General features: G+C 41.7%; 2 protein-coding genes across 3 annotated transcripts in view; one reads left to right on the top strand and one right to left on the bottom strand.

The window, feature by feature from the left end:
- LOC122557084 (sodium- and chloride-dependent neutral and basic amino acid transporter B(0+)-like) overlaps nucleotides 1–13,767 on the bottom strand; it is a 174,881-nt gene that overhangs the window by 112,306 nt on the left and 48,808 nt on the right. The gene's annotated exons all lie outside the window — the stretch shown is intronic.
- Nucleotides 2,966–13,663, top strand: LOC122557086 (sodium- and chloride-dependent neutral and basic amino acid transporter B(0+)-like). Of its 2 annotated transcripts, none has more exons than XM_043704381.1 (6): nucleotides 2,966–4,050; nucleotides 4,780–4,898; nucleotides 6,432–6,531; nucleotides 8,070–8,179; nucleotides 8,269–8,439; nucleotides 13,422–13,663. In XM_043704381.1, the coding sequence occupies exons 2-6, from the start codon at nucleotides 4,788–4,790 to the stop codon at nucleotides 13,557–13,559; spliced, it is 630 nt and encodes a 209-aa protein (XP_043560316.1). In that variant the 5' UTR covers nucleotides 2,966–4,050; nucleotides 4,780–4,787; the 3' UTR covers nucleotides 13,560–13,663. The 2 variants fall into 2 exon arrangements, with proteins under 2 accessions (XP_043560316.1, XP_043560315.1); XM_043704380.1 differs by having other exon boundaries at nucleotides 2,966–4,112.

The raw sequence follows: 13,767 nt of genomic DNA, 5'->3' as shown, positions 1-13,767 counted from the left end.
CAAGCCTGTTTCAGAGGTTGCACAGTCAGGTAATTAGAGCTGTTCTAAATATTCAGGGTCAGACAGCTTTAATGCGCTGTCTGAAGTGAATCAACCTGACGTTCAAGTATCTAGGCACAATGATCAATCCTCAGATCCAAATTGATAACCAGGCTCTGAAGAGCAACACCTATTGCCATGATGTTTGATTTATACTGGACAGGGATTGAAGCTGAATAATGCAATGGAATGCCTGGGGATTGAACCTTAGCTCTTTAAAGTGAGCTTTTGAAATAATCGCAGAAACAGCAATATCAAAGCAATAAATTAACATTATAGTCCAGTATAAGATCTGTTATTTAACTTAGAGTTACATTTTATATGAACCATGTTTAATTTTTTATGAAGAAAATTTGAATGAATTCTAAAATGTCAACTTATACTTTTAATCTGAAGCAATTTTGTTTATTTATGACATCAATTAAAGTACTGTATTGTGGTCTCAAATCATAAATTGTTGAAAGCACATTTTCCAGAAAGTTTTTCATGTGAAAAACCAGTTTCATATGAACATTCTGTGCAATGCCAGTTATATTAGATTAGATTCCCTACAGTGTGGAAACAGGCCCTTCGGCCCAACAACTCCACACTGACCCTCCAAAGAGCAACAGTTATATCTGTTGATGATGCTGTAATAAGTAAGTAATAATGACGAGGGCTGCACAGTGGCTCAGTGGTTAGCACTGCTCCATTTCAGCATTAGGGACCTGGGTTTGAATCCAGCCTTAGGTGACTGTCTGGCTGTGTGGGTTTTGCACGTTCTCCCAATGTCCATATAATCCTGAATGATCAGTGCCGTTTACTCATTCCATTCTCTGCCTCTGTACATCACTGGAAATCTTTTTCTCAAGATATATTTATGAGATGAGAGTGTCATTGGCTAGGCCAGCATTTATTACCAATCCCTAATTACCTCGAGGGCAGTTAAGACTGGCTTGGGTCTGGAGTCACATGTAGGACAGATTAGGTTGGCAGTTTCATTCCCTAAAGGATGTGAGAGAAACATAGTTTTTTTTAATGATAATTGACAATGGATTCATGGTCATCATTAGTCTCTTAATTCTAGATTGTTATTGAATTCAAAATGTACCATCTGTCATGGTGAGATTTGATTCCAGGTGCCCAGAATAATGTGCGTCTCTGTATTAACAGGTCAGTGATAATACCACTAGAGCAACACCCAACCCACACCGTTCCCCCCCCCCCCCCCCCCGCCCCAAATTATATCAATCTCTGTCTTAAATTTACTCAAAGACTGAGCTTTCACAGCCCTCTGAAGTGGAGAATGTTTCAACCCCCGAGTAAACTGATTTCTCCTCATCTTGGCCCGAAGTGACATCCCCGTTCGTTTTTAAATTGTGGTCCCTGGTTTTAGATTCTGCAGGCACAGGAAACATCTTCTTTGCAGCTACCCTGTCATTCTTGTTACAACACTGCGGTGAACTCTTCTGCTAATTAAACCAAACAGCCAGAAGAACTCACCTCGCCCCATAATCTGTTAAAATATGAGAGACAAAGAACTCTCAAATTTCACTGTTTAAAGAAAAAAAATCAATTTATTCTTTAACTCTAAAAATGAACATTAAACAACAACTATTTGCACCTCTAATCCTCCTTTCTCTTAAATGTTTGTTATCTACATCACACTGTATAACTATATACTGTTCCCATAAAAACTCATATTAAAATTGCATCAATTTAATTTCAAAACCAGACAGCGGCTGTTGTTTTCAGTGTCTGTCTTCCTCTGGCTGTAGCTCTCCCTGGGTCATCTTCAGTCTTTTGCTGCAAAGATGTTTCATGTGAAAAAGGTGCCTTTGATAGAGAGTGTGATGCTGGCAGTTAGTCTGCCGATGGCACTTGGTCTCTCTCTGTCTGTCAAAATATCTGCTTCTTTATGCCCCAAGCATTGGATCGTCTCATTGGTTCGAGGTTGGCAAAAGCATTAAATTCAAATTCTGTTGGGTTTTAGTATCCTGGGGCATAATTTAAATTGATTGGTTAGATTTGAATTGTGGTCAAAACAACTGAAGTATCTAGTTTACAGCCAAATGTTACATATTTTCAATTTTCCAATACACTCTGAGACTGCTAATCAGTCACATGACAGGTGCCTGCAAGCTTTCAGTACAAAACAGCTTTCACTCTCTCTTAAAGGTACATCACACGGCTTCAAATTCAGAACATTCTCTTTAACTATTTTGTAAGTTTCAAAGTGATGACCTCTCATTCTTCAAAATCCTAGAGACTATAGATCCAGTTTTCACAATCTTTCTTCATTGGATAGTTGTGCCAACCTGGGAACATGTCTAGTGAACTTTAATTGCAGTCCTTCTATGGCAATGATATCTTTCCTGAGAAAAGGAGACCAAACTGTACACAATATTCCAGGTGTAGTCTAACCAAGCTCTCCTCCACTTACCGCACCTCCATCCTTGAACCCTATCCCCCCAACCGCAAAAGAATTGAACCCCCAAGTCCTCACGTTCCACCCCATGAATCTCTAGATACAGTGCGTTGTTCTCCACCATTTTTGCCACCTACATTCACACCCCACCACCAGAGATATATTTCCCTCCCCACCTCAATCTGCGTTCTACAGATACCATTCCATCCGGGACTCCCTTGTTAGGTCCACAATTTCCACCAACCCACCCCCTGCACCCAACACCTTCCCTTGCCACTGCACGAGGTGCAAAACCTGCACCCACACCTCCACCTCACCTTCGTCCAAGGCAATAAAGGATAATTTCAAATCCGGCAGAGATTTTACTGCACACCCTCGAACCTCATCCATTGCTCTCGATGTGGTCTCCTTTACATTAGGGAGACCGAGTGCCAACACACGGAATAGTTCAGGGAACATTTCTGCTTCACACACACCAAACAACCTCACCTCTCTGTGGCCAAACACTTCAACTCCCCTTCCCACTCCCCTGAGGACATGCAAATCCTTGACCCCCTCCACCACCAAATCAAAGCCACCTGCCAACTGGAGGAAGGACACATCATCTTTCGCCGCAGGGCCCTCCAACCACGTGGCATCAATATTGACTTCACCAGTTTCCAAATCTGCCCACCCCATTCTGCCATCCCAGATCCAACCTTTCATCTTGGCACTGCCATCTTGTCCTGTCTTACCTGCCCATCTTCCATCCCATCTATCCACTCCATCCTTCCCAACAAACTATCATAATCATCTCTATGGGCATTCATATATCACCTTTCCACCTGCCATACTCCCACCCCCTATTTATTTCTCAGTCTCCTTCCTCATCCATATTCATGATGAAGGTCTTTTAACCGAAATGTTGACTCTCCTGCTCCTTGGACGCTGCCTGATCTGCTGTGCTCTTTCCAGCGCCACACTTTTCAACTGTAACCAAGTTCTTAGACAATTGAAGCAAGACTTCACTATTGCTTTACTCAAATTCTCTTGCTATACAGGCTGACATTCCACAAGGCTTCCTAATAGCTTGCTGTCCATACATGTTAATCATCAGTGACTTAGCGACACAGTTACCGAGGTCCGTTTGTGCATCTACACTTTGCAACCCCTAACAATTTAGGAAACGCACTGCGCTAAATTATCTGTTCAATTATTTCTCTCTCATTCCCGATTCTCCAACATTATACCCTGCTTTAGAATGCCAGTCTCAACAACATATTGGAGAGATTTTTTTTTTGCCTTGAATATAAACGTCACTCTGAACTCAGTGTTCACTGCTTTCAAATATTGTAAATTCTTAATTGAGAGTGATTGGTTATATAATGTAATTATAATGATTTATATTGTAAATGTATATCAGCACACCATTGCAGTCTGGTGAAATGAACAATTTTGCAAATGTTGACAAATTAAGAAATAATAAATTAAATGGATTTTAAGTCAATAACCTGTTTACAGCAACATTAATTGTACTTTATCAATTCTGTTCACTGTTCAGGTTTTGGTTTGGTCTTCATTGCCTACCCAGAGGCCCTTGCACAGTTGCCGTGGGCACCATTATGGTCTGTTTTATTTTTCTTCATGCTGTTCACTCTGGGAGTTGACACATCATTTGGAGGTTTAGGTAAAAATGGCATTGCATCATTTAAACAACTGATTTCTTTTGAAGGAATAATGACGGAATTGAGCAAAAAAGTGCTGTCGGTGATGTTAGTGGATAAATCTATAATATTTCTTTGTAGCAATTGTTTCCTCGTTGTCTGAAAGAAGAATTAATGTCTTTGTTTTATTGTTTAGCAACTGCTTTGAAGTAAAATTCGGGGGAAAGAAAATCACATGACATCTGAACAATTTCATAATGCAATCTGTTTGATATCTATTATGGTGGTTTTAATCTTGATGTTCATGTTCCATCTCTTTTCTTTGCTCTCATGCCTAGAATTTATCCCTTCACATTTAATTGAGACAAATACTGTTGTTAAACAGATGGAGACTTTTATTTACCTGCCTCACAGGGAACAGGATGGTCAGCAAACTCACTTACTAATGTTGAAACTCACTCATGTTGAAACACCCTACGTGATATCGGAGGATAATGATGATGCAGTTATCCTCTGCATTAGAGCACCAGGAACACAACTGGGGAAAAAAATACATGACTCAGGGCTAGAGAAATGGATGCAGAAACCTTTTACTCCAAACTCCCAGGGCTTTGGTGTGTCCAGTGATGTTTTGTCCTGTCATTGTGCAAGTTATTAATTAATCACTTCATTTGACATTTTCTTCATCAGAAACAGTTATGACAGCCCTGCAGGACCAGTTCCCTACATTGCTCCGATCAAAGCGCCTTCTTCTGACAGCTGGCATTTGTTCGTTATTTTATCTGCTTGGCCTTCTATATGTGACACAGGTAGGTTGTTTAACAGTGATTTAAGCTGCTATCACATGTACTCAGTAACTCTTAAAAGTTGATCAAATTCATGGGATGAAGTAATACAGCAAGAGCTTGTGCTCTGGTCCTTTCCTTTTGCAGCTGTTTAATGTTGTGCAGTGATCTTGTCATATTGACATGTTGCTGTGATTCTGAGTTCGCTCTCAGACATTCCAATCTCACACTAGGACTGGGAAACAGGACCACAATTCTGCTTATTATGTTATAAGATTTCTCAGCAAACACATTTGTTATCACTGAATGGAATACGCTTTGTATACGTGGTAACTGCTATGGGTATAGTTGAGTTATCATTCCAATGTCTGATGGTTGGAAAATTAGTCAGTCACTTTGTGAAAATTGTCACCAGTGATGGGAAATAAATGTTACAAACTGCAGCCAAGGCTACAATGCAATCTTATAAGGGTAGAGAGGTTCTTTCTGTTGATATGGTGGGTGACTTTGACACATTCTCACTGACATCTCAGTGTTCCTGTTGATCCATGACCATTACAGAGTGAGCTGTTCAGATGCCTTTTTTCACTCTATGCCCATATGCCCCTGGTATAATGTGGCAATATAGCTTGGTAAAGAGCTTCAGCTATAAGCATCTGTTTATCTTTGAAAGTCATGCCTCTTAAGAAACGTCAATTTCATCTCTGTATGGCTAAAACCCTTGAAGTGTATCTGGCAACTCTTGTATTCACATCAAGCCAGACTTCGATAATAATTTTCCAAAATTTCATCAGTTATTTGTTTTATTGAAGTGTTGGCAGTTCCGTTGTCCAATACTCATCATATTGATATTGACGATATTTTCTAATGTAATGTTTTGTCACTTTAGCAAAACATTCATGGTCTAATTTGGCTTTGGTACACCTCTCATTGTGTCTGAAGAAACTATTCTCCTGCCTAGTTTGTAGTGGATCTCAAAGTTATATTGCTGAACTTTGGGATACTGAGAGAAATCATTGTTTTCATGGGATTTGTGGAAATACCCCCCAATGTTCCCAGGCAGTTAAATCTGGAGACAGAGGGTTAAGATGTACAGAAAGGGTGATCATGTTTAAATCTAGAAAGTATTTGACCCACGTGAGATCACAGTTAGAACAGTGCAGGTAAATTCTGCTGGCTCATTTTTGAAAATCACATTCAGTTATCAATATAGAAGAGAGAACAGCAATGTAATAGATGCCCAGACATAAATGAATGAGCGAATATTGAGCATCAAGTTAGAATTGTGTTGGAACATTTCTGACAATGGGTCATACCAGACTCGGAACAGTAACTCAGTTTCTCTCTGCACAGGTGCTGCCAGACTTGGAAAGTTTTTCCAATATTTTCTGTGGTTGTTTCAGATTTCCATCATATGCAAGATTTTGCTTCAATTAGAATTATGTTTTTTTACCCATAGGTCTTCATATTACAAATCTCTTTAAAGTCTGAATTTGAAAGTAAGAGTACTTAATAATTTTCCTGTGTAATATTTTTGAATTTTCCATGTAATTTTAGGCTGGGATTTACTGGTTAAATTTTATCGATCATTACGCTACAGACTGGATTCTCTTTATAACAGCTCTCCTGCAACTCATCGGTCTCAGCTGGATCTATGGTCAGTGAATCTTGAAAAATACTGAAACAAAATCAATTAAATTACAGCACTTTGTAGTTTCTTTAATAAAATCAGACCAAATGAATCAGCTGCTGGACGTGGTGTAGATAGCTCTTTATATCAGAAGGTGACGAGAATTCAAGTGCTCTTCTTTGTTAAATGCAGTTTACAGGACATCGGTTAGGCCACTTTTGGAATACTGTGTTCAGTTTTGGTGTCCCTGCTATGGGAAGGATGTTGTGCAACTTGAAATGTTTCAGAAAAGATGTACAAGGATGTTGCCAGGGTTGGAGGGTTTGAGCTTTGGGGAGAGGCTAAATAAGCTGAGGCTATTTTCCATCGAGCATTAGAGGCTGAGGGGTAACCTTATAGAAGGTTATAAAACCATGAAGAGCACGGATAGGGTGTTTAGCTATGGCCTTTTCCCTGGACTAGCGGAGTCCAAAACTAGAGGGCATAGATTTAAGGTGAGGGGGAAAGATTTAAAAGGGACCTAAAGGGCTACTTTTTCTTGCAGAGGGTGGTGCATGTGTGGAATAAGCTGCCAGAGGAAGTGATGGAGGCTGGTACAATTACAACATTTTAAAAGTTAAAAATCACACAACATCAAGTTATAGTCCAACAGACCTGGTGTTGTGTGATTTTTAATTTTGCCCACCCAGTCCAACACCTGCATTTCGACATCGTAACATTTTGAAAGATATCTGGATGGTATATAAATAGGAATTGATTTGAGGGATATGTGCAAACTGCTGACAAATGGGACTAGATTAATTTAGGATATCTGGTTGGCATGGACGGGTTGGACTGAAGGGTCTGTTTCCATGCTGTACAGCTCTATGATTCACTTTCCCCACCCCAAGTGTGGTTCAACTGAGGCATGTCCACCCCAATGGTACACTTTCCTTTGACCACAGTACTATCCTAGTGTCCCATGAACTGAACCCTATACCTCCCACACCAATCTGAGCCACACATTTAACTCCAATGTTTTATTTATCCAGTGTGTTTGTCAGTGATACAGGCAGTAGTCTTGAGGTTAATCACATTTCCTCTCCCAACTTGAACAGCTTCCTCTACCATGATGTCATGATCTATCAACATCTCTAAGGACTTGTAAAATATGAAACTGAAATGTTTGTAACAAATCCTAAATACAGAAACATGTGAGCAACAGCAGAAATAGGCCATTCGGCCCCTCAAGCCTGCTCCACTATCAATACGGTCATGACTGATCTGTTTGAGTTTCAAATTCCACATTACCTTCTTCACCCAAAAGAGCTCATTCCAGGAAAACTCATGTTTCCAATTTGTGCTGGGATGGACAGACCCTTGTTCCTAAAATGGGAGGGAAAGATTGATCATTTGGTGACAGGGTTCAATTTCCTTATCCTTAAAATGCCAAGTGACTCCTTTTCTGCTTAAACCTGTTCATTAGTGGGCCACCCAGTACAAGATGAACTTCGATAGTAAACAAGCTGCCCTGAAGACAGGACAGAGCGAGTGATGGTGTCTCTCTGCTTCCTTGTTGTGTATAGGGATAAACAGATTCATCAAGGACATTGAGATGATGATTGGGGAAAGGAATTGGCTCTTCTGGCTGTGGTGGAGAATCTGTTGGATTCTGATCTCTCCATGTTTGCTGGTGGTAAGGAGCTGTTTCACATTATTATGATTTAAACTGAAAATAGTCAATCTCATTCTATTTCTGATCTAGTTTTGTATCATTTCATTCAGGCAGTCTTAATCTGGTCCTTAGCAACACTCACCCCTCCAACATATGGACCTGTTGAATACCCTGTCTGGTCAGGAGCACTGGGCTGGTGTATGACCATCTTCTGTATTATGTGGATCCCCATTGTGGCCATGGTGAGAGTTGTCCAAGCTGAGGGCCCCACCTTGTGGCAGGTGAGGGACAGTTTTGAAATCTTTTAAAGATTAAGGAACAGAGAACATAAAATTAGGCTTTGGAGTTCCAATTGATTCAACACACAGCTTATCCTTTCAAAGTCAAGATATCCTTTTGTTCTACTTACACTCATGCTCAGTTTAGTTCACTGTGAATACCATCTTGGTTAGGGATTGAAGCTGGAGTAATGGGTGTACATTGGAGGTTGTGTGCGCAAAGACGTCACTGAGGTATAATTCACAGTGTTATTGCACTGTGTAAGGATCAGGTAAGGATAACTGCAGAGTGTGACAGTGAGAGACAGAACATATAACATAAGAATGTACAGCAGTTAGGGTCAGAGTGAAGAAAAATAGTAAAATTACAAAGGCTCTTTACCTGAAAGTACCAAGGGTTCATCACAAAACATATGAATTGTGTTAATTAAACAACTAAAACAAGGTGGGTCAGTTAGCTCAGTTGGTTGGATGGTGAGTTGGTGATGCTGAGTGATGCCAATTCCCGTTCCAGCTGAGGTTACCATGAAGAACTCTCCTCCAGGAACTCTCCCCTTGTCTGAGGCATGGTGACCCTCAGGGTAAACCACCACCAGTCACCTCACTCTCTAATGAGAGAGCAGCCCTATGGTCTGATAGGACTATGGAGACTTCAGTGTTACAAAAAAAGTGTAACTTATAACATTTACACAATTAAAACAATGGTTTTAGTTAAGCGGGCTAAAAGGGGTCATGGAATATCTTTAGCAAATATTTAAGGACAATCCCAAGGCTTTTTATTCGGAAAAAGGAGCAAGAAGGTAACTAGAGAAAGGGTTGGCCCACTGAAGGACAAAGGAGGGAAGTTATGTGTGGAGTTAGAGAAAGTGGGTGAGATTCTTAATGAGTACTCTGTGTCGGTATTCATTGAGGAGAGGGACACGGCAGACTTTGAGGTTAGGGGTAGATGTTTGATTACTCTAGGTCAAGTTCAGCATAAGGAGGGAGGAAGTGTTGGATATTCTAAAAGGCATTAAGGTGGACAAGTCCCCAAATCCAGATAAGATCTATCCCAGGTTACTGAGGGAAGCGAGACAGAAAATAGCTAGGGCATTAACAGATATCTTTACAGCATACTTGAACATGGTGAGGTCCTGGAAAACTGCAGAATTGCTAATGTTATCCCCTTGTTTAAGAATGGTAGCAGGGATAATTCAGGTAATTATAGACTGATGAGCCTGATGTCAGTGGTAGGGAAGCTGCTGGAGCAGATACTGAGGGATATGATCTATTCCCATTTGAAAAAAAAATCAGCATATGTGTGATAGGCAGCATGGTTTTGTGCAGGGAAGGTCCCAACTTAATAGAATTCTTTGAGGAACTGACAAAGTTGATTGATGAGGGAAGTGCTGTGGATGTCACATACATAGACTTCAGTAAGGCGTTTGATAGGATTCCCCATGGTAAAGCTGATTGGAAAAGTGAAGTCGCATGGGGTCCAGGGTGTACTAGCTAGATTGATAGAGAACTGGCTGAGCAACAGGAGACAGAGAGTAGTAGTGGAATGTAGTTTCTCAAAATGGTGAACTGTGACCAGTGGTGTTCCACAGGGATCCATGCTGGGACCACTGTTGTTTGTGATATACATAAATGATCTGGAGGAAGGTATAGGTGGCCTGATTAGCAAGTTTGCAGATGGCACTAAGATTAATGGAGGAGTAGATAGTGAAGGGGACTGTCAGACAATGCAGCTGAATATAGATAGATTGGAGAGTTCAGCAGAGAAATGGCAGATGGAGTTCAATCTGGGCAAATGTGAGATGATGCATTTTGGCAGGTCATGTTACAGTTATATACAGAGGAACCTCGATTATCCGAATACTAATTATCCGAAAGTCAGATTATCTGAAGGAGATCTCGAGGTCCTGATGGAAACATTACATCAAAGATGTGTTTCCAACAGAGATCGCATCTTTTGTTTACAGTAATTAAACAGGCACAATCTCCAAATGACTGCCTCCCACCCTCTCTCCCCATACTTTCCCTGGAGTTCTACACAGGGGTGTACCCTGAACACCCCCTTCCCCACATAATCTCTCCAACAGTGTCCTGTACAGGGTAAAGGTGGAACCTGTCCACTAGTTGCAGTAAAAAGGTGTGTGTGTGTGTGTGTGTGTGTGTGTATAAGCTATTTGGAGACTTACCCCACAAAGGCAGTTGCAGCAGCAGCAGTCTTGTTGGTGTCCAGTCCAGCTGCCCCGTGGGGGTGGGTGTGTATGGCATTTGGGGTGGGCAGGGGGCGGTGTTGGGGGGCGGTTTTGGAAGGGGTTGGAGACAGGGGGCAGTGTTGCATGTGGCTTGGGGTGGGGGTTGGTGTTGTACAGGGTTAGGGTGGGCAGTAGTGTTCGATGGGGTTCCGGGTGGGGAGGAGGTGTTGGACGGTGCTGGAGGCGGGGTCGGTGTTGCATGGAGTTGTGGGGGAGCCGGTGTTGAACAGGGTAAGGGGCGGGGGCCTCGCGTGCTGTGTGCTGCTGCAGTCTCCCGAACGGAAGATTTTAACTCCAAACCCCCAGAGGAAAGGCATTTAATCGATTAACCGAGTAATCTATTATACAAACGAAATAGTGCTCACCCATCACGTTCGGATAATCGAGGTTCCCCTGTACAACTTTGGTTCGACCACATTTGAAATGCTGTGTACAGTTAAGGTCGCCACATTATCAAAAGGATGTGGATGCTTTGGAGACGGTACAGAGGACGTTCATCAGGATGTTGCCTGCTTTGGAAGGTGCTAGCTATGAAGAGAGGTGAGTAGATTAGGATTATTTTCTTTAGATAGGTGGAGGTGGGGGGGACCTGATTGAGGTCTACAAAATCATGAGGTACTGACAGGGTGGATAACAAGAAGCTTTTTTCTCACAGTGTTCGACTCAATTACTAGGGGTCACGAGTTCAAGCTGAGGGGGAAAAGTTTAAGAAAGATATGTGTGGAAAGTTCTTTATGCAGAGGGTGATGGGCGCGTGGAACACGTTGCCAGCGGAGGTGGTAGATGTGGGCATGATAGCATCATTTCAGATGTACAGAGACAGATACATGAATGGACAGGGAGCAGAGTGATACAGATCCTTAGAAAATAGGCAACAGGTTTAGATAGAAGATCTGGATCAACGCAGGCTTGGAGGGCCGAAGACTCTGTTCCTGTGCTGTAATTTTCTTTGTTTTTTGTTTTAAAATAATTGCACAAATATGAAGATGTCAGCTTGCAAATAATTACAATATCTTGCAAATTGCAGGTATTCTTAATTTAGCAAATGTGAAATGAAAGGTCCACTATGTTCTGTAATTTGTGTCACAGTTCATGGATCATAGTTTGTCAGTTTGAGCGCATTAAATTCTCAAGCAATTCACGGTGGCACAGTGGTTAGCACTGCTGCCTCGCAGCGCCAGAGATCCGGGTTCAATTCCCGCCTCAGGCGACTGACTGTGTGGAGTTTGCACATTCTCCCCGTGTCTGCGTGGGTTTCCTCCGGGTGGGACTTGTTGGGCCGAAGAGCCTGTTTCCACACTGTAATGTAATCTAATCTAATCTAATATACTATTTAAGTATCTTACACAGTCGGAGTTTGGACTGTTACAAAATCTAGCTCTCAGATTCAGAATGATGTCTTCTGCATTGCAGATCTTTACATTTATCTGACTGTGACAATAGGTGGCAGCAATGGGAGATGGGATTCAATAGTTTTCTAGTAACATCCAGATAAAACATTTCCTGATTTTAGTACAGGTTTTTCAAGATCAATCTCACTTTTTTTATTTAACGTTGTCAATGAATTCCAGACCTCCTATGATTTTGAAAACATCAATCAAATCTCCTCTGAGCCTTCTCCTCTCCATGAAGAAAAGTTTCAAATCCTTTAATCAAAACCTGGCAGTTAACTGCTAATCAGCATTACTGGGAGTATTCCTCATATCATCGTCTCTGCCAATTGGAGTTCAATTTAGCAACCATTCATGTCGCATAAATTTTGTTTCTCACCTTGAATTATTTGGGATTCTTGCAAAATGTTCTGAAGAATGCAAGACAAAAGTTTTGATAAAATGTACCTTTTCTCTGCAATATACAGGTTCCAGAGGACTATTGATAAACTATTCTGTGATCCCTATGCCATTGCTAGTCAGTCTACTCCATGGGCTCCTCTGCAAGTGTTTCTAATGTAAACAATGTTAGATTTTGGGGCTCTGCCTCATTCACTCAGAATTTCTGTCTTTCTTAATTCAACTCACACTATGGTATCTCTTCCCAATGAAGATCTGCTCTGTGACATTATTACAAGGGTGCCCCCAGGGTACGAAAGCCCTAATACAATAGTTAAGAGATTGCTCTTTGAGGTTGTTACAAACAGCAGATTCCTACAGTCCAGCAGGAGCAGCTTTACAGCAGGAGGGCCCATGACCTCCCTTCAGCTGCTGTCCCACTGCTCTCCCACCTGCTTGTGTCTAGTCTGCAATATTATAAGGTGTGGGCAAAGCCTAGAGCCTCAGTTAATCCTCCCTGCAATTGTGGGCCTTTATGGTAAGGGGAGGGCAGTGAGGGTGGGAAAAGGTGAGAGCTGCCTCTGTCACTCCTCCATTGGTGTCTGTGTATTTAGCAGGCTTGACGCTAAGTGTTGGAATTCCATTCCTAAACCTCTTCATCTCACACTGTCTCTGACCTTTTACATTTAATGCATTGCAATAATGTCATTTCACCAGGGATAATTTCAATGCAATGCCCAATTTCCTTCAGTCTGCCTCACTGCCAGTGTATAACACAATCAATTACAGTGTATGGATGTGTGTATACTCTTTGTGAACGTACATGTTAAACATTATTCAGTATAACATGAATCACCAGGTGTTGGATCAAACTGCAGAAAAATTGGATTGGAAACTGGATTTCTTTTCCAGCTAACAGTGGGTGAACATCCAGCAGAAATTATTAAACATTTTACTTTTCCATTCACAGAAAATATCTGCTGCTTGCACATCAGCTCCTGATTGGGGTCCGTACTTGAAACAACACAGAGGGGAAAGATACAGGAAGCAGCTGGACTCTACAGAAGACCCAAACTCTGTGCACCTTCTGGTTATTCCTGAGAAGTGACAACTCAAAGGAAAATTCCTGTTCAATTTCGAGACACCACCCACGCCCTCCACCTCCTCCAAGACTTCCGTTTCCCCGGCTCCCAATGCCTCATCTTCACCATGGATATCCAATCCCTCTACACCTCCATCCGCCATGTCCAGGGCCTCCAAGCCCTCCGTTTTTTCCTCTCCAGACATTCACAACAGTACCCCTCCACCGACACTCT

Source organism: Chiloscyllium plagiosum, chromosome 15 (assembly GCF_004010195.1).
Source record: "Chiloscyllium plagiosum isolate BGI_BamShark_2017 chromosome 15, ASM401019v2, whole genome shotgun sequence".
NCBI classification, from domain to species: Eukaryota; Metazoa; Chordata; class Chondrichthyes; order Orectolobiformes; family Hemiscylliidae; genus Chiloscyllium; species Chiloscyllium plagiosum.
Note: the sequence above shows the minus strand (reverse complement) of the source record. Positions and strands in the feature narration are given on the sequence as shown.